The 18,280-nt window shown below is 57.9% G+C and overlaps 2 protein-coding genes across 4 annotated transcripts; one reads left to right on the top strand and one right to left on the bottom strand.

Annotated features, from left to right (window-relative positions):
- Positions 1–12: 12 nt before the first annotated feature.
- Positions 13–9,269, bottom strand: ZNF646 (zinc finger protein 646). Of its 3 annotated transcripts, none has more exons than XM_066383321.1 (3): positions 9,169–9,269; positions 1,817–7,185; positions 13–590 (listed from the first exon to the last, which is right to left on the bottom strand). In XM_066383321.1, exons 2-3 carry the CDS (start codon positions 7,101–7,103, stop codon positions 478–480), a joined length of 5,400 nt encoding a protein of 1,799 aa, XP_066239418.1. In that variant the 5' UTR covers positions 7,104–7,185; positions 9,169–9,269; the 3' UTR covers positions 13–477. The 3 variants fall into 3 exon arrangements, 2 of the variants coding, with proteins under 2 accessions (XP_066239418.1, XP_066239417.1); XM_066383320.1 differs by lacking the exon at positions 9,169–9,269 and adding an exon at positions 8,346–8,630; XR_010751203.1 differs by lacking the exon at positions 9,169–9,269 and adding an exon at positions 8,346–8,630 and having other exon boundaries at positions 473–590; positions 1,604–7,185.
- A 34-nt stretch (positions 9,270–9,303) lies between these two features.
- ZNF668 (zinc finger protein 668) lies at positions 9,304–17,699 on the top strand. The gene is made up of 3 exons (XM_066380058.1): positions 9,304–9,396; positions 15,088–15,756; positions 16,307–17,699. Exons 2-3 carry the CDS (start codon positions 15,110–15,112, stop codon positions 17,517–17,519), a joined length of 1,860 nt encoding a protein of 619 aa, XP_066236155.1. The 5' UTR covers positions 9,304–9,396; positions 15,088–15,109; the 3' UTR covers positions 17,520–17,699.
- Positions 17,700–18,280: the final 581 nt, after the last annotated feature.

Raw genomic sequence — 18,280 nt, 5'->3', positions numbered from 1 at the left:
ACACCAGCCATGTACTTTGAAATGTTCCTTTTTTTTGGAGGGGGGTAATTTTCCTTTTTTAAAACTTAAATAAATTGTTACAAAATAGACTTTAGAAAATAAGTTACAAATTGTAGCAAAAGCCCCCCACCCTGCACAGGCAACATTCCTAGCCCTGGCTCTCTGAATGCCTCTCCCTGGTATTAGAATCCGGCTGGTAAGGGTAGCCTGGCATCACGCAGACCCTGGCACCAGGGTTCTTGCAGGGCTGGTCATAATGAATAGCACGGTGACAAAGGCTGGGAAGAAGGTCCTTCAAGCACAAGGACATAAGAAACCCCTCCACCCCTGCTTGGGAAAGAAGCCCGACCTGGGTCCTCTTCGCAAGGGGAGAGGAGACAGGGCTGCCCACCCTGCTCCTGAGCAGGACACAGAGATCAAGCCTTCCCCGGCAACCCCTACTCCTGCCCTGTCTTCTGATCTTTGGAGACGTGAAGTTCAGAGGGAGAAGCCGAGGTCTGCAGGCCACTGGGGTGAGGGGTCCAGGAGTGGGCTTGTAGGGGTGGGTGAAGGGGGCAATGACAGGTCCGCCGCTGGTGCTTTTGAGGTTCCTGGGGGGAGAGAGGTTACTGACTGAGGGGCACACTCCACAGGCTTGTGTTCCCTCCCTAGCCCTGCCTGTGGCCCCAAGACCCTGTGTGAGAACTCCAGAATCTTAGGGCTTCCAATCCTTTTCCCAGATTCGGCTAACTGGCTCCTCACTCATTCCCCGGAGGCCCTAAGAATTTTTATCCTAAAAGCCATCTCATCAGCTCTCTCAGGGACTCTCCCTCACGGTCCTCTCCCTCCCTGACAATCTCCGGTCAAGAGCCCACCATCTCAGGATGCACACCCTGGTGGCCACTAAATGGAATGGGTCCGGGGAGATCTCCAGGGGAGGTCAAGCCAGCCCAGGGCTTGCTGAGGGAACAGGCTGTCCCACTGCTCAGCAGCCTCAGCTTCCGAATCGGCCAGGTGGAGGGAACTCCACGGAGATTCCCTGATAGAGGAGGGAGATAGGGCTAATGATTGTTGTTGCTACAGCTGGGCCTGGCTTCAAAGAAACAATTATGTGTGACTCAGTCCTTCAGTTAAAGGAGTGCTGGTGGTGGGGGGTGTGCAGGTGGGAAGGGGGGCTTGGACCCTAAAAAGACATACAGCAGAAAAAGAAAAGGAGAAGAGACAGGAGGCAATAGTGATAGGAAAGGACCAAAGGTATAGTTTCCAAGAAAAGAGGATGGGGACACAGAGACCAGATGCAGAAGAGGGACAGGGAGCTGGGAGCCAATCAGCGACTCAGTTTTTCTGGCCAAGTCAGCACTGAAGCCACCAAGTCCAGTCTGGGGGTGCCTCTCATGACCCATTCCTCACTCCCTGGCTCCCCGCCTACTTAGGAAAGAACAGAACCTAGATAACTTTTTTCCCTGGGAATCATTACTGGCTGGATCCAGATGTAGTAGTGAGATGCACCCAGCTACCTCCCCTCCCAAAACACAGATTGCTCCTCTGACTCTGGCACAGCCCAGCCCAGATGGCTGACTCTGCCTGCCCACTCCTTACTCCACCCGCCACGCCCTCTACTTACCTGACCCAGGGGTTCAGATCTAGACAACTCAAAAGGTAGCATCGTCACACTAATTTTCTCCTTCTAGCCCCAAGCTCCCGGCCACCTCCTGGAATCCGTGTGACCTTCTCCTCACTCCTTGCTCTCCTACCAGCTTGGGGTCACATTTTGCCCTCCACTTTTGCCCACCTCCTCTGGGATCCTTCAGTCCTCTGCCCATTCATACCCCCGTACCAGAGGTGGCCACTGTCCGTTCCTCCTGGTGCTGCTGCTGGTGCTGCAGAAAGCTGATGCGGCGACGGAAGTGGCGGGGGCAGTGGGGGCACGTGAAGGGACCCTCCTGGGGTGCGTGGACCCTCCCGTGGCCCTCCAGCCGGGCAGCTGTCCGGAAGGCCTTGCCACAGATGCTGCAGCGATGGCGCTTGGGGTCCGTGTGGGTCCTGCCATGGTTCTTAAGGGAAAGCAGGTTGGGCAGCAGTTTGGGGCAGAGGGAACACGGGTAGAGTCCAGTGGTGTGGGCCTTCTGGTGGTTCAGCAGGCTCCCAGCATGGCGGTAGGAACGGCCACACTGGGCACAGCGGAAGGGCCGCTCCTCATCTTCAGCCACCGTGGGCCTCACGCCCTGCCCCCCGTTAGCTCTCTCGGTGTTCTGTCCGAGGGCCCTGGGGGTATCTGACGGGGTGGTCTGGGCTCTCCCTTGACCGGGGAGATCCACGTCGTCCTCCCCAGTGCCAGCTTTGGGACCTCCGGCCTCCTCTGTCTGGGGTGGCGCCCGACTGCAGCCAGTGGCGTGGGTCTGCGGGTGGCTGGCTAGTTCCCGGTGGGACTGCGAGGAGCTGCCACAGTCGGTGCAGGCAGAGGTCTGGGCAGCTACGTGGTTGTGGCTGTGACTCTTAGTGGCCACAGGACTCGTGAACTGGGAGCAGAGCTGGCAACAGTGGCAGTCTGTCTTATGCCTGTGGTGGTTCGAGGGGCTTTCTGATTGGCAGGTCTTACCACAATGGCAGCAGGAATACAGGTGGCTCTCTGGCTGGAGCTGAGAGTTGCTGTCTCCACTGTCCCAGCTACTGACCTGGCTCAGACCAGGTCCACTGGGCTGGCTGTTGCCAAGGTGACAAGGACTTATGGAAACACTGTCCCCTGACTTGTCTTCTAGCTTGGTCATTACACGATGCTGAGGAACCTGACCTCCATCACAACTCACCAGTCCTCTGTCTCCTTGCCGCCCATCTGCTTGCCCCAGGCCCCAGGACACGGGCTCTGTGGCTGCTGGGCCTGTTGCTCGGCTGGGGCTGTTACTCTGCTCCCTTGGCCTCGTGGCTCCCTGTCCCACCTGGGGTGCTGACTCAGCACCACACCATCTGTCCTCGAGTCCCTCGTCATCAGCCAGGTTCCCCTTGCTGCGCTCTGTGTCGTCAGGGCCTCCCAGACCACTTTTGGACTTCTCCTCGTGCTCACGCAGGTGCTGCTCCAGAGAACCCCGGCCGGAGAAGCCCCGGCCACAGAGGGCGCAGCGGACAGCGGCCCGCCGGGACCGCCCAGCTCGCCGTCGCCGGCTCTCCGAGTGCAGCCTCTGGTGCTCCTTCCAGGCCAGGAGACTAGAGTAGGTCTTGGGGCAGGTGGGACAGCTGTACTGGCCTGTCTCACAGGTGCACTGGTGGTTCAGGAGGCTGCCAGCATGGCGGTAGTTCCGTCCACACTGGCCACAGCGGAAGGGCCAGTCTTCCCTAGTCAGTTTTCGGGCGCCCGCACCCCCACCCCGCTCACCGTGGATCCGCTGGTGGCTAGCCAGCTGCTTGCGCAGGCGGAATGCTTTCCCACACTCGCTGCAGCGGAAACGCCGGGGGTCTGCGTGGATGCGCCGGTGGTTCTTGAGGGACATGAGGTTTGAGAAGCCTTTGGAGCAGGCCTGGCAGCCAAAGTGGCCGGTCTGGTGGCTCTGCCGGTGGTTGATGAGGCTGCCGGCGTGCTTGTACGAGCGGCCGCACAGCTCACAGCTGAAGGGCCGCTCTGAGCCGGCCTCGGTCTGGCAGCCCTTGTCCGCAGTCTCCAACCTCAGCTCCGTCTCCCCACCCTTCTCGGCGCTCTCCTCCCACGCCTCTTCTTTCACCCGCGCCGCCTCCTCTGGGGGCTCGGCTTGAAGTTCCTCTTGGAAGGTCCCCACTTCGGCAGGCCCCCGGCCCTCCTCGGCCACACTCTGGGGCTCGCCGCTGCCTGCCGTCTCTGGGACGGGCCTCACCTGGGGCTCAGAGCCTTTGCAGCGTGGGTGGTTCCGCAGATGGTTGCGGTAGGCAGCCAGGTTGGGGTAGCAGCGGGAGCAGACCGGGCAGACGTAGTCGCCGGTCTGGTGGATCTTGCGGTGATTCACCAGGCTGCCCCCATGGCGGTAGGTTTTGCCGCACTGGTTGCAGCGGAAAGGGCGGGGCTGGACTTCCAGAGAACTTTCCCCACCCTCAGTGCAGAGGCTGTCTGCACCGGTGGCACCTGCTCCCTCTCCAGACTTTGTGTCCCCACCCTCTGCAGAGAGGGAGGTCACTGTGCCCTCAAAAATGCCATCTGCAACCATTTCAGCGGCGTCACCTGACTCTCCCAAGTGGCTGGGAGCCTTGTCTGTGGTGTTCCCAGAACTCTGACTTTGGTGGTGACGCTCCAGGCTTCCCAGGTCATCGTAGGTCTGACCGCAACAGCCACAGATGTGCCCGTAACCAGCTCCGTCAAGGGCCTCCACCTCACGCTGCAGCTGATTCAGCAGCTCTGCTTCCGAGAGCTGCAGCGGGGTACTGTGGGAGGAGGCTGCCACTGCTGCACCCTCCTCTTCCCCCTCCTCCTCCGAGCCCTCCGTCAGGCCGGAGGAGGCGTGAGCCTGTCGCCGGTGAAGCTGGTAACCCGCCCGCCCAGGGAAGATCATGCCACAGAGGCAGCAGAGGAAAGGCTGGGCTGGGGCGGCCTCCCCGGGCCTGTGATTCTGGAAGTGGCTGCGCAGGGCGGGCAGAGTATCAAACTCCTTCGGGCAGAGGGAGCACTGGTAGATGTCTGGTGGGTGGCAGGGCCTGTGGCTCAGCAGGCTGGTGGCATGGGGGAAAGAATGCCCACAGTCAGAACATGTATGGGAGACCTCAGGCTGCCAGTTAGTGACAACTTCAACAGAGTGGCCGGAGGAGCTGGGCTGGCCAGGGGCTGGTTTCTGGTCTTCACCCGCCCCAGTGAGGCCATCACACAAGTGCGTCCCACGGCTTTCCTTATCACCTGGGGTGTCCAAGTTGTCAAGGAAACAGGTCCCCTTCCTTCCCAGCATCTCCTCAGGACCTCTGCTCGCTCTGTCACCCTGGAAACAGGCCACACCCCTCTCCAGCCCACAGCTGTCTCTTTCAGCTGGAGCCTGTAAACAGCCCCCCTCCCTTTCCAAGCTGCCTTGAGCTCCACTAGGAGTCTCCCCGGAAGGGTCCCGGGGACAGTCCAGGCCTTCACTGTCTTCCACCAACTCCTGGGCCCAGTTCCCACCTGTCATGAGTTTGGCTTCTCCCCCAATCCCGGCACTGCCAGCCCGCCTCCAGTGCCGCCTGCTCCGTCGCCGACTGTGACGTCGCAAATGGTTCTTCATGGCAGCCATGGTGTGGAAGTGCTTGGCACAGGCTCCGCAGCTGAAGTCCCCTGTCTGGTGGGTCTGCCTGTGGTTGATCAGGCTGCCTGAGTGGCGATAGCTCTTTCCACAATCTCGGCAGGCAAATGCCCGAGGAGGTGACTCCCTGGTCTCTGTTCTGCTGTTCTCCTCTTCCCCATGGGTCTGGCCAGGAAGTTCAAGGCTCTCAGGGTCTTCAAAGAGCATGCCGCACATGCTACTTATCTGTGGTGCTGCTGTCCTGTCTGCTGCTGGGGGGCCATCAGTGGCCTCTTCATGCTTGCACCCATTCCCCTGATCCGTACATGGGGCTGCCTCTGCAGCCACCACGTCAGGCTCCCCCTTGAGCTGGCTAGGTGGGTCTTCAGTCCCTGGGCCTGTGCTGCGGCGAGCGGATTTGCAGTGGACCCTCACATGGTTGCGCAGGGCCATGAGGTTGGGGTACTTGCGGGGGCAGAGTGAGCACTGGTACTCTCCCGTCTGATGGCTGTGGCGGTGGTTCACCAGGCTCCCCCGGTGGCGGTAAGCCCGACCACATTCATTGCACTTATAGGGGCGGTGGTCCAGGGTGGCAGTGGGGACCTCTCTCTCTTTGTGGGTGGTCTCAGCCAGAGGCAAGAGAGCTGGCGGCTCGGATGGCTGCCCATCCTCCACAGCTCCTTGCCGGGGTCTGTGATGAGCCCGCACGTGGTTTTTGAGAGCAGCTGCATTGTACAGCTGTTTGGAACAGATGGAGCAGGGGTAGACACCTGTCTGGTGGCTCTTGCGGTGGTTGATAAGGCTCCCAGCATGGCGGTAAGTGCGGCCACAGTCCCCACAGCGGAAAGGTCGGTATTCCTCCAGGCCACTGTCCTCCAGATCCCCAGAGCCATTCAGCATCAGCACACTAGGGAGCTGGTCCCTGCTCTCATCTGCGTGCCCATTGGTGGTGGGCATCACCTTCTCTTCCCACAGCTGCTCCTGCCTGCCTCCCTCATGGGATTGCCGGTGTTCCAGCAACTCTTGGGGGAGCCGAAAGGCACGGGGGCAGTGAGGACATTGATAAGGCCGATATTGGGCGTGAAGTCGGGAGTGGTTCTTCAGAGCCATTAGGTTAGAGAACTCCTTGAAACAGATGGCACAAGGGTAGATGCCCAGAGTGTGGCTCTGGCGGTGGTTAGTGAGGCTCCCAGCATGCTTATAAGTCTTACCACATTGACTACACTTGTACCGCCGTTCCTCCTCAGCAGGAAGGGATTGGGTAGGTTCCTGGGCCCCTGTGAAATTCACCACTGACTCAGCTAAATACTGTTCCAAATTGCTAAGGAGGCTGCTGGCTGGAGTAGGGAGTGGCGGGCCTTTAGCAGAGTTGGTAGTGGGCCCCACGCCCTCTGTACCCTCTTCAAGATTTGACTGGCTCTCCCAGCCTTCTCTTTGTCTGGTGGGTGGATCTTCCCAGGTGTCCAGAGCTTCCCTGGGGTCAGGCCCAGATGCACAGTCAGATGTCTCTTCAGCGTGTTTTTTCTGGTTTCCCCAGCTTTCCCTATGGCCAAGCCTCTGACCCCAGGAGTCAGTGGACACTGTCTCCCCTTGGAGGTGTGAAGTGGCTTCCTTGGGGTGGCCCTCAGGAGCATGAGTCCTCATGTGGCTCTTGAGGGCCATGGGATTGGTGAAGTCCTTGCCACAAGCGGTACAGGGGAAAAGGCCAGTCTCGTGGGTACAGCGGTGGCTGACCAAGCTCCCTGGGTGACGGTAGCCCCGCCCACACTGCTGACAGTGGTAGGGTGAAGGGATGCCGTCAACCACCTCACTGTCCTGGCTAGAGGACGGATGGAGCAGTTCACAGTGCCTAGACAGCTCCAGGAGGCTAGAAAAGTGGCGCTGACAGTCACAGCAGCTGAGTGAGGTGGGCGCATCCTCCATGGGGCAGTGTGGCGGAAACCTGGAGGTTCAGGAAGAGCAGGGAGTTGGCAGAAGCATCTTCCTCTGGTGGTGGGGCCAAGGCCTAGGAAGAGGGGGCAGTGGTCAGAAGGAAGGCCTGAATTAACTTTGCCTCTTGGCTCTATAAGCAAGTTCACTAGAGGTCACATAGAGTTTCCCCAAGCAGCAATGCCCAAGCCGTGCTTTCTACTGAATCTAATTCAGAAGCACTAGCGTTTAAGGACACTCTGTACCTAAGCTCCCCAAATATGGTAGCCTCCCTAGGCCTAACTCGTCAGTAGAGGTATAGATAAGGTATAGAGAGATGTAACCACTTCTGATCATAGACCTGTTAACCTGTTCCTCAGACCAAATCCAAAGTCTTACTGCCCCTAACCCTCTTCTAATTCTGAAACAACCAACCTATCTCCTGTGACACCTTAAAAGGAAGCCTGAACCTTGTCTAGGGCTTTCAGTAGATATGTCCAATTCTCCCTCCTCTACTCTCCAGCTAAACAGACTAGGCTAGAGGCAATGAAAGAGAACCTTTCTTCAGTTGACAGATGAGGGCCTGAGAGATGGAAGTTAGGGCTCCCCTTCAGAGAAGGGGGCTGGCTTGTTCCCCCACATCCCCTATTCCTTTCAGGGTCACCAAGTCTCCTTTCTAAAAGACTCTTGGCCCCTTCCTTCACCTATTTCCCCAGAACCCAAACAATCTTCCATCATAGAAATTCCATCCCATTTCTGGTGGTTCTCCACCCTCTACCCTTCCTTCCCACACCTCCTCACTGCAGCCCTTTCTCAGTTTATCTTCTACATTCTCTCAAAATACAAGAACAAATGCTAACTGAGCATTACCATGTGCTGAGCGCTGTGCTAAATAAAGGGTATTCATTGTGTCACTTAATCCCCACAACACACGGGAAATGTCTGTTGTCCTAGTGTACACATGAGCAAACCCACTGATTCCAGCAATCTTCTTTTCAAAGCCTTTGGCCTCTCCATAGCAGGACCCCGTGCCTTCTACATCACCTTGGCTTCCTGACTGATTCTTCACTTCTACTGGACCCCCATACAACTATCCCGGACTAAACCCCCTCACTGAACCTGCTCCCCAACCTCTCATTTCACAATGCCCCTTCGCTCAAGATTGAATCCCCCTCTCCTGATCGTTTGATCTCCTAACCAAACGGTTCCTCTCGTCTCACTGATCTTTTCGGCCAGTTTCCTCTTAGGACCCCCTACCTCGCACGAGTGGCCCCTTCTCGTTCCCGCCGCGGGTGAGTCCGTTGGGGACCGCGAACGGGAGCGCGCCTGCGCACTGGGACCCTCACCCTAACTGCAGCCGCGCGCCCCAAGGAGTGGCTATGGGGAGCACTAGAGCTCCCAACACACGCACACTCCGCCAGGCTTCCCAGGAGGTGAGAGGGAAGGGGGAGAGAGAAAGGAAAAGGGGAAGGAGGACGGGGAGTAGAGCGAGCGCAGCTGGCACGAGCCAAGAGTCTACCCTCAGCCCCGCGGACACTTCCTATTGTTACTAGGAAACAGGAAGTGTTCTAGCCGCAAAAGCTTCCCCGCGAAACCTCCGCCAGGAGAACACTTCCTGACCAACCTTCAAGTACCGGTTCTACACAGACACACTTCCGGCGCTCAGCAAGGAGCGAAAACGAGACTCCGACCCCGCCCACGCAGGTCAAAGCTCTGCCTAGTTTCGCTCTAACCTTAGCCACACTTCCGGCAAGAGCAGCTAGAATTGATCTGGGGTGCATATGAGCTGAGAGCATAGACGAGGGTAAAAAAGGTCTTGCAGCCGTACCCTCAGTACTTTGGTGACACTTTTCCTGGGGTTACCTGAAAAACTTCTCAATACAGATCGAGGGAGCTTCATGCACTCCTCGCTGTTAAAGGAAATGTTATGGAATATAAAAGTACTTAGGCACTCACTGCACAGCTTGAGCATGGCCTTTCTGTCCTCTCACCTTATAGTTCTTGGTGATCTTGCCCCAAACTAACAAGAACCCGATGTACTTAGTAAGCCTGTCCCGCGTCCCCTGTCTTTATCACTTACAGAGAACCCCTGTCATTTATTGGCCCGCCACCTTCGGCCAGGGGGATACTCCAGTAAACTTGGCTGCCCTTCTTAGCCGGGGAAGCTGGCTTCCACTTCCGCCCGCCGGCCCCGCCCCTCTCCCCCCTCCCCCGGGTCCTAGCGCCTGTCTCTCCCTGGTAGTGTCCGGAGCTCCGTTGGTGAGAGGAGCTGTCGCTGGCGCCACGGAGCCAACCCAAGTCTGTTCAGGTAGGAAACACCAGCAGGAAGCCGCGGGGACCTCTGGGCGGCCCCAGCGCGGACGAAATCCGAGCGGACCTCAGTTTCCCTGTGGGTGCCGAGGGCGCATGGGGTTGCCCTGGCACGAGCAGCGCGGGCGGGGCAGGAGGAGTGCGGCCCCGGGAGGGCGCGGGCGCGCTCCTGGCCCAGCGGGTCCTAGAACCCGCCGGTTGTTCCCGCGGGCCGGCTGCTGCGGATGTCTGGGCTCCGCCGGCGCCGCTGGCCGCCTTGCGCGTACCTGGCCCGGGGGGTCCTAGAGCCCGCCATGTTGCAGGCTTTTGTCCCAAGCGCGCAGCCCGCCTAGCGAGGGCCCCGGCGCCTGTGGCCCCCTCCCAGGCCGAGGTCCTGTCCACCCCTCCCGCGGTCCTAGAGAACGCCATCTTGCAGGTCTTTGTCCTGTCCCGGCCCTCGGTCCATTCATTTGTTCATTCTCTCATTCTTCGTTCACTCCTTGCCACATTCTCCAAGGCCACGTTCTCCCAGGGCATATTCCGAGACGAGTCAGCTCAGGGCCCTGCCCTGCGGGGCTGTCTGGCCGGGGGTGTAGACACGTAGACGGTTGCAGGGAGCGAGAAGCGCTGCGTTTCTGCAGCTCTCGGCTCCTCGGCGCGTCTGGTAGGCCCTAACGCTCTTCAGACTCCCACATTCTTCAGAGACCCCATTTTACTGATGAAAATACTGGGGCCTATTGCGCCCTGGTGCCCTTCTGCCTGTTTCTGAGGGCGCTGGGGAAGCCAGTATTTTAAGGATGCAAGAGTTTTCCCACGGGAGATGGCCAGCCACCCAGGCAGAGGACAATGAATGTGGAGATGCATATAGGTGGGGAAGTTTGAGCTTGTAGCTAGAGCTTAGGTTGCTGTAGGGAGGGGGGAACTGTCGCTGGAGCTGAGGCTGGAAAAGTGGTTTGGGATTAGGTTGTGAACTGACCAGGTAGGTGACCTAGGAGATAACTAACCCTCACCCCTGTACAGTTTACAGTTCCCTGTCCACCATCTCACCGAGTCCGGGCGGCCTGTGGGTGACTACTTGTTTAGAGCAGGAGACAGAGGTGCAGAGAGGATGGAGAGTGGCCCCCTTTTCCCCTCAGCCCTGCTCACAGGGCCCTAGCTGAAACTGGGAGTTAAATCTCAGCGTGCAACAGCAGGACCTCACCCCTCCCCTAAGCCAGAGAGGGAAACAGGGTGATGGTTGGACCTTGGGAACTTGGACAGGCAGAGAAATCCAGTTAGTAAATAGTTGTTGAGACTATTCTCACAAATGCCTACTGTGGGAAGGCAGAGGCTATAGGCCTGGGTTTGAATTCTGTCTCCGAGGTGATTCTTCCCGTTCCTTTGGAGTACCAGTCACAGTTCCAGGTGCAGTAGATTCAGGATAATAAAGGTTCCTGGCTCCTGGCTAGCCTAGACTCTTGTGCTGAAGACAGAGAATTAACAACCAACCCATAAACCGTGTAAGTTCTATCAAAGCAATAGGGGACAGAGAATAGAAGTTTGGGAGGCAGACCACCTGGCTTAGAATGTTGGCCATGACCATGACTTCTTCATTTCTGTGTGCCTCTGTGTCGTTTTCTGTAGTAATGGGGAAATAACACTGTTTAACTTAGTCTATTCGGGCTACCATAACAAAAAAACCCACAGACTGGGGGGCTTAAACAACAGAAAGTTATTTCTTACAGTCCAGGAGGCTGGGAGGGCCAAGATCAAAGGGCTGGCCAATTCAGTTCCTGGTGAGGACTCTTCTTGGCTTCTAGAGGGCCACCTTCTCACTGTGTTCTCACATGGCCTTTCTTCAGGGCATGCACACATTCAGTCTATAATAAACTTCTAGGCAGTTGTGAGGCTTAGCTTGAGTAGTGCGCGAAAATTCTTAGAATGATAGCTGGCCCGTGGTAAGCTTGCAAGGACTGTTATTCATATGAGCACCATAAAAGAAATTGAAGAGGAGGGAATAAGTGATTAGAAGGAGTGCAAATAGCACTAAGAAAGGTGGTCTGACCTGACCAGTTTTGGTGTAGTGGATAGAGTTGACCTGGGACACTGAGGTCCCAGGTGTGAAACCCCAAGGTCACTACTTGAGCAAGGGGTCTCTGGCTTGAGTGTGGGGTCATCAACAAAGGTCACTGGCTGGAAGCCCAAGATCACTGGCTTGGCTGGAACGCCCACCCCTACCCCCACCCCGGTCAAGGCACGTATGAGAAGCAATCAATGAACAACTAAAGTGACAACTACGAGTTGATGTTTCTTATCTCTCTCCCTTCCAGTCTCTGTCTTGTCTGTATGTCTGTCTGTCTCTCGCACTGAAAAAGAAAGAAACAAAGAAAGGTGGTCTGGAAAGCCTTTTTTTTTTTTGTACTTTTCTGAAGCTGGAAATGGGGAGGCAGTCAGACAGACTCCTGCATGCGCCCGACCGGGATCCACCCGGCATGCCCACCAGGGGGCGATGCTCTGCCCATCTGGGGCATCGCTCTGTCACGACCAGAGCCACTCTAGCGCCTGGGGCAGAGGCCAAGGAGCTGTCCCCAGCGCCCAGGCCATCTTTTGCTCCAATGGAGCTTCAGCTGCGGAAGGGGAAGAGAGAGACAGAGAGGAAGGAGAGGGGGAGGGGTGGAGAAGCAGATGGGCACCTCTCCTGTGTGCCCTGGCCGGGAATCGAACCCGGGACTTCCGCACGCCAGGCCGACGCTCTACCACTGAGCCAACCGGCCAGGGCCGGAAAGCCCTTTTTAAGAAAAGGACCTGAAACCCAAATAAAGTCAAAGAGATAGCTACACAAAGATCCTTGGGGAGCAAAGGTTCTGGCAGAGGGAACTGAGTGCAAAGGCCCTGCAGTGGGAGGGAATTTAGCTTTTTGAGGAAAAGAAAGGGAGCCTGTGTGGGTGGAAGCCAGTGAGCCAGGGAAGAGGGGTGGGAGTTGAGATAGGCAGGACTTAGTCCACGGCCTTGCTGGCCATGAAGAAGATATTGGTCTTTGTCCTAGGAGCAGTGGAAAGTCTCATAATTTGGCTAACAAGGCTTAAGTAAATGAAGACTGCTAGAGAAAGAGCCCAGCGCAGAGATCTGAAGACTTGGGTTTAAGTCAGGGCTCCTTGACTAGTTATGTGCTCTTGTGCAAGGTTTTTGTTCCTTATGGAGGCTTAATCTGCGCATCTGAAAACAAGGTCTAGTAAAAATGCCTGTCTGCCAGAAGCTCGTGAACACCTAGGGATGTCTTTGGTTCTTAAGTATGGAGTGTTGGCTGAAATAACCCGGAGTGTGTTCACAGTAAAGATTTTGGAGTCCTGCCCCATACTCCCTGGGTGTTTATTCTCACACAGGCGTTCACAGGCCTGACTTGGAGAAACACTATGGTAGGAAGTGGTGGGTGGAAGGGTCCTCACTGAACTGGGAAGTGAGGAGATAACGGTGGGGTTTTGGGGGGGGCTCACCTACCTGGCTCTGTGCTCTTCATGGAGCTGGGTGCCTGCTGGGACCAGCCTGGTGCTCCCCAGCCTTACCCCTGGCCAGTGCCTCAGGAGAGATTTACCTATCTAGCCATCTGGTTTCTGGTTCACTGATAGGAAGACAGAGGCCCAGGGCTCGACACCTCTGGGTCCAGCGCCCTGAGAGGGAAGCAGACATAGAGGGGGCTGGCTCCGGTCTGCAGGTAGCTCTACAGGGACGAGAGGAGACAGGATGAGCTGATCTCAGGGGCTGGTCAGTGTGGGGCTGGCCAAGGCCGCAGACAAGTCTGGGAGGGCCGAGAAAACTGAGCAAGGGCCAGCAACTCAAGGCAGGTTAAACACCTGGATTCAGCCCCCCGCTGCGAATCACTAGCTGTGTGACCAGGGGCTACTTATTAAACGCAATGCTGTATTGTTTCTCCGGGCCTTAGCTCCCTTCTTTGTGAAAAGGGAATAATAGCACTTTTGTCATGGTGTTGACATGAAGTTTGAGTTAACACGAAGTTTGAGTTAACACATGTAAAGAGCTTAAGATACTTCCTGTTACTTAGAGAGTGTTCTGTAAATGTGAGCGATTGTTTTCATTAAAGAGAAACTTTACCAGTCAGACTGTCCAGAGATGGTCTGGAAGGGAGGTGGTGAGTGCCTCATGCAGAAATAGGGGAGGGTCCCCTGGAAACTGTCGGGGGAACTCACATCTCGGGGAAGGTTGGTCCTCAAGCCCTTTAACTCACCTTCCAGGATGCAGTGGGAAAAGGGAACACACCAAGCTGAGGGTGCACAGAGTTGTGTGGGGTGGGAGCCCGAAATCTAGGAGATGCGGGAAGAGCTTCCTGGGGGAAGTGGGGCTCGAAGGAAGGACTGGTGGGATTGTAACAACCGGGAAGGACCCTGGGAATTTGCATGGTGTGATGGAAGCCATAGAAAGTTCTGGAGTGTCTCATGGTACTGCAGGGAGAAGATGCTGACTGCCTGTACATACTAGATTCCGTGTGTAGGAGTGAGGGACTGAGGCAGGGTCAACCAGGCAGGATGGTGCTGACTCGAAAGATGCAGCCCTCGCCACTCACTGCAGGGGCTCCAGTGTCCTCCCTGGGTCATAGGGAGGCCACCAACCCCTAATGTGGACAGATGGGGAAACAGGCTTAGAAAGGGGTGCAAGAACTCGGGTCTCCTACCTCCCAGCCTGGCTTCCGGGGCCCACCGGGCCACTCCCCTTCCCTGGAGCTGGTCCTCGCCCCACCCGGGCTGCCCCAGCAGCTGCTGCTGAGCTCTTCTTAAGTGGATCTGCTCTAATCCTCTTCCCCTCATCCCCCAGGGAGGATGAGCTGGTGTCGGGACTAATGCAGCTGTTAAGCCTATTTCCCTCCAGACATGATCCACGGCAACAGCTGTGTGGAGGGTGTCTGGGCTCTGGACTGGGAATGAAGGGGCCACAGCCAGTGAGTGTCCCAGGAGGCCAGGCTAGATCAGATCCACTGAAGATGACTCAGAGTCTTGTAACTGCTAGCAATGGCTCCAGCTGCCTTGCGAGTGACGGAGCTTCCCGTTACCAGCGCTGTGAGCCCACAGTGACTGCAGAGCAGAGAGTGGACCAGGATGCCTGTCAGGGGTGGAGTCCCTTACAGCTGTGCAAGGCCAGAATTCTGTATGAGTAGTTGCTGCCTGGGAGACCCAACCAACGAGAGGGGAAAAACAACATATGTATTCTGGGGACTCGTCACTTCCAGACGGTGCCAGTCCACATGCAGCCCACTGGTTTCACCTTCTGGACCTACCTCTCTCTTCCCTGGGCGCAGGCCAGGCCCACATCTGGGTTGCCCCTGTGTTTGCCGCCTTGCATAGGACCCTGCATCCTGGCACAGACCTTGGATGCTGAGCTGAAGAAGGAAGATGGTGAGATGGATGGAACCAGGACCTTCTGGGAATGCCAGAGTGTCTGGAAAAGCTCAGGCTTAGGAGGGAAGTGCAGGTGGTCATTTTGGTGACCCGGCCTCCTCCCTTAGCCCCCCTGAAATCAGCCAGTCCACCTCCTTTCATCAGTGGAGCAGACCAGAGAAGAAACGTGAACAGTGTCAGAGGCAGGAATGTTTGAAAAGAAGGATGTGGTGGTCCCGGTGGGAAATGCAGATAAGTCAGGCTTCCAGAGGGCTTTGGTGAGGGGAGAGGCCTTGGAGAATGCAGAGGAATGTGGCTTCTGTCTAACTTTGCTTCTCTCGCAGAGAAGCTTTGCCCATCGAGGCTATGGAGGTGGAGTCTGCAGAGGCCCAGTCCCCAGGCCCAGGCTACAAGCGCTCAGGCCGCCGCTACAAGTGCCTGTCCTGTACCAAGACGTTTCCAAACGCGCCCAGGGCAGCGCGCCATGCTGCCACACATGGGCCTGTCGACTGCGCCAAGGAGGTGGCAGAGGTCAAGCTGAAGCCAGAGGCAGAACCTAAACCCGAGGATGCCAGTGGGGACAAAGTGGCAGGTGCAGCGGCTAAGCCTCGGCCTTATGCATGCCCGCTGTGCCCCAAGGCCTACAAAACGGCGCCGGAGCTGCGCAGCCACGGCCGCAGCCACACGGGTGAGAAGCCCTTCCCCTGTCCCGAGTGCGGCCGCCGCTTCATGCAGCCCGTGTGCCTGCGCGTGCACCTGGCCTCGCATGCCGGCGAGCTGCCCTTCCGCTGCGCACACTGCCCCAAAGCCTACGGCGCGCTCTCCAAGCTCAAGATCCACCAGCGCGGACACACGGGCGAGCGACCCTACGCCTGCGCCGACTGTGGCAAGAGCTTCGCTGACCCTTCTGTGTTCCGGAAACACCGACGCACCCACGCCGGCCTGCGGCCCTATGGCTGTGAGCGCTGCGGCAAGGCCTATGCCGAGCTCAAGGACCTGCGCAACCACGAGCGGTGAGGGCGCCTGAGGGGTCTGGAGAAAGCGGGTCAGTGGGGCAGAGGTGGGCTGGCTGGCTGCTCCACGACCAGGGTGGCCTGGGCTTGGGTCTTCAGGAGCCGAATGAGCCAATGGGGAGGTGAGGAGGGTGGATATATGGGCAGTGGTGAGCACGTGGAGGAAGCTGGTTCTCCCGGTTGGTGGGTGAGGCATGATGGGGCGGGCAGACCGATTGGGATCCGACTCTGGAGGATGCAAGTGGGGTACGATTGGCCTGGGTCCCTGGACAGTAGGAAAGGGGCACAGCTTGAAATCGGGCCACTCAGAGGGTCTTTGGTGGGGCATGGGAGGTGTGAGCGGGATCCAGTATGCCTAGGTCTTTGGAGTGCAGAGAGGGGTCTTTTCTGGAATGGAGACACCCTCCTGAAGGTTTCTTACGCAGGGCTGCAGCTCTGAGGCTCTTAGGGGATTGGCCAAGGCCCGCGGGACGTTAGAGTCCCCCTGACAGTGCAGACAGGCGGCAGGGGTCAGGCCTGCCACCCTCATGCCGGTTCCGCACTCCCGCAGGTCCCACACTGGTGAGCGCCCCTTCCTCTGCTCCGAGTGCGGGAAAAGCTTCTCGCGCTCATCCTCGCTTACGTGCCACCAACGCATCCACGCGGCCCAGAAGCCCTACCGCTGCCCGGCCTGTGGCAAGGGCTTCACCCAGCTTAGCTCGTACCAGAGCCATGAGCGCACGCACTCGGGCGAGAAGCCCTTTCTGTGCCCGCGCTGCGGCCGCATGTTCTCCGACCCGTCCAGCTTCCGGCGCCACCAGCGCGCGCACGAGGGCGTGAAGCCCTACCGCTGCGAGAAGTGTGGGAAGGACTTCCGGCAGCCCGCGGACCTGGCCATGCACCGGCGGGTGCACACGGGCGACCGGCCCTTCAAGTGCCTGCAGTGTGACAAGACCTTCGTGGCTTCCTGGGACCTCAAGCGCCACGCGCTCGTGCACTCGGGCCAGCGGCCCTTCCGCTGCGAGGAGTGCGGGCGAGCCTTCGCCGAGAGGGCCAGTCTCACCAAGCACAGCCGGGTGCACTCGGGCGAGCGCCCCTTCCATTGTAACGCCTGCGGCAAGTCCTTCGTGGTGTCGTCGAGCCTGAGGAAGCACGAGCGGACCCATCGCAGCAGTGAGCCCGCGGAGGCCGCGCCACAGCAGGAGCTGGTGGTCGGGCTAGCGCTGCCTGTCAGTGTGGCGGGCGACGGCTCCGGGCCTCCGGCTGCAGGAGCAGGACTAGGGGACCCCCCGGCAGGGCTGCTAGGGCTGCCCGCGGAGTCAGGCGGCGTGATGGCCACCCAGTGGCAAGTGGTGGGCATGACGGTGGAGCACGTGGAGTGCCAAGATGCGGGGGTTGGGGAGGCCCCTGGTCCCTTGGGGGGGCCGGGCGAGGTGGGAGGTGGGGAGGCTGATGAGAAGCCTCCGCAGTTTGTGTGCCGGGAGTGCAAAGAGACCTTCTCCACGCCGACGTTACTGCGGCGGCATGAGCGCTCGCACCCAGAGCTCCGGCCCTTTCCCTGTACTCAGTGTGGCAAGAGCTTCTCCGACCGGGCTGGGCTTCGCAAGCACGGCCGCACACACAGCTCCGTGCGCCCCTATACCTGCCCGCACTGCCCAAAGGCCTTCTTGAGTGCCAGCGACCTCCGCAAGCATGAGCGCACCCACCCTGTGCCCATGGAGACCCCCACACCCCTCGAGCCCCTTGTGGCTCTGCTAGGAATGCCTGAGGAGGGGCCAGCCTAAGGCCCATGGGGCTCCTCCTCAACCCCAGGAGCTCAGCCCCAATCGGCTGCCTCCTGAATCTCCCTTTGCTCCAGCTTACTTGTAGATTTCCCCCAGGAAGCCAGCCAGTTTACCTTCCCAACAGAGAGACTTGGGGACAGTGGCGGCTGGCACCCGCTGTTGAAAGGTATGGCTCTTGAGTAACACTCATTAAAGCATTCTCTTTAATACTGGGTTGTCTTCTATGTTCCACCTGGGGGTAGGGGAGGGAGTTTGGGCACCAAATAAAAGTCTCTGGAGACCCTAGATTTACAGATTAGAAAGTAGAAGGGTCTTTGGGTGCATTTTTTTCAAAGTATGTTTCAGAATGTCTTGTGACAAGGGTTTTGTGGTCAAGCAAGCATATGAAACTCCATGTGCCTTTCTTGGGGATTCTTGGTCAAAAATATATGAGTTACCCTGGCCTGGTAGCTCAGTGGGTTGGAGCATTGTCCCAATATGCCAAGGTTGTGGGTTCAATCCCCGGCCAGGGCACATACAAGAATCAACCAATGGCCCTGCCCGGGTAGTTCAGTTGGTTAGAGAGCATTGTCTCGAAGCACAGCGGTTACCGGTTCGATCCCATCAGGGCACATACAGGAGCAGGTCAATGTTCTGTCTCCCTTTCTCTTGCCACCTTCCTCTCTCACTAAAATCAATTAATAAAAAAATGTTTAAGAATCGACCAATGGCCCTGGCTGGGTAGCTCAGTTGGTTGGGATGTTGTCCTGGAACGCAGAGGT

Source organism: Saccopteryx leptura, chromosome 4 (assembly GCF_036850995.1).
Source record: "Saccopteryx leptura isolate mSacLep1 chromosome 4, mSacLep1_pri_phased_curated, whole genome shotgun sequence".
NCBI classification, from domain to species: domain Eukaryota; kingdom Metazoa; phylum Chordata; class Mammalia; order Chiroptera; family Emballonuridae; genus Saccopteryx; species Saccopteryx leptura.
Note: the sequence above shows the minus strand (reverse complement) of the source record. Positions and strands in the feature narration are given on the sequence as shown.

Excerpts from the sequence above, each read along its gene's own strand:
- ZNF646 (XM_066383321.1), bottom strand. The coding sequence starts at position 7,103 with ATGGAGGATGCGCCCACCTCACTCAGCTGCTGTGACTGTCAGCGCCAC. Across the intron at positions 591-1,816 it reads ACGGACAGTGGCCACCTCTG|GAACCTCAAAAGCACCAGCG; the intron begins GTACGGGGGTAT and ends CTCTCCCCCCAG.
- ZNF668 (XM_066380058.1), top strand. The coding sequence starts at position 15,110 with ATGGAGGTGGAGTCTGCAGAGGCCCAGTCCCCAGGCCCAGGCTACAAG. Across the intron at positions 15,757-16,306 it reads GACCTGCGCAACCACGAGCG|GTCCCACACTGGTGAGCGCC; the intron begins GTGAGGGCGCCT and ends GCACTCCCGCAG.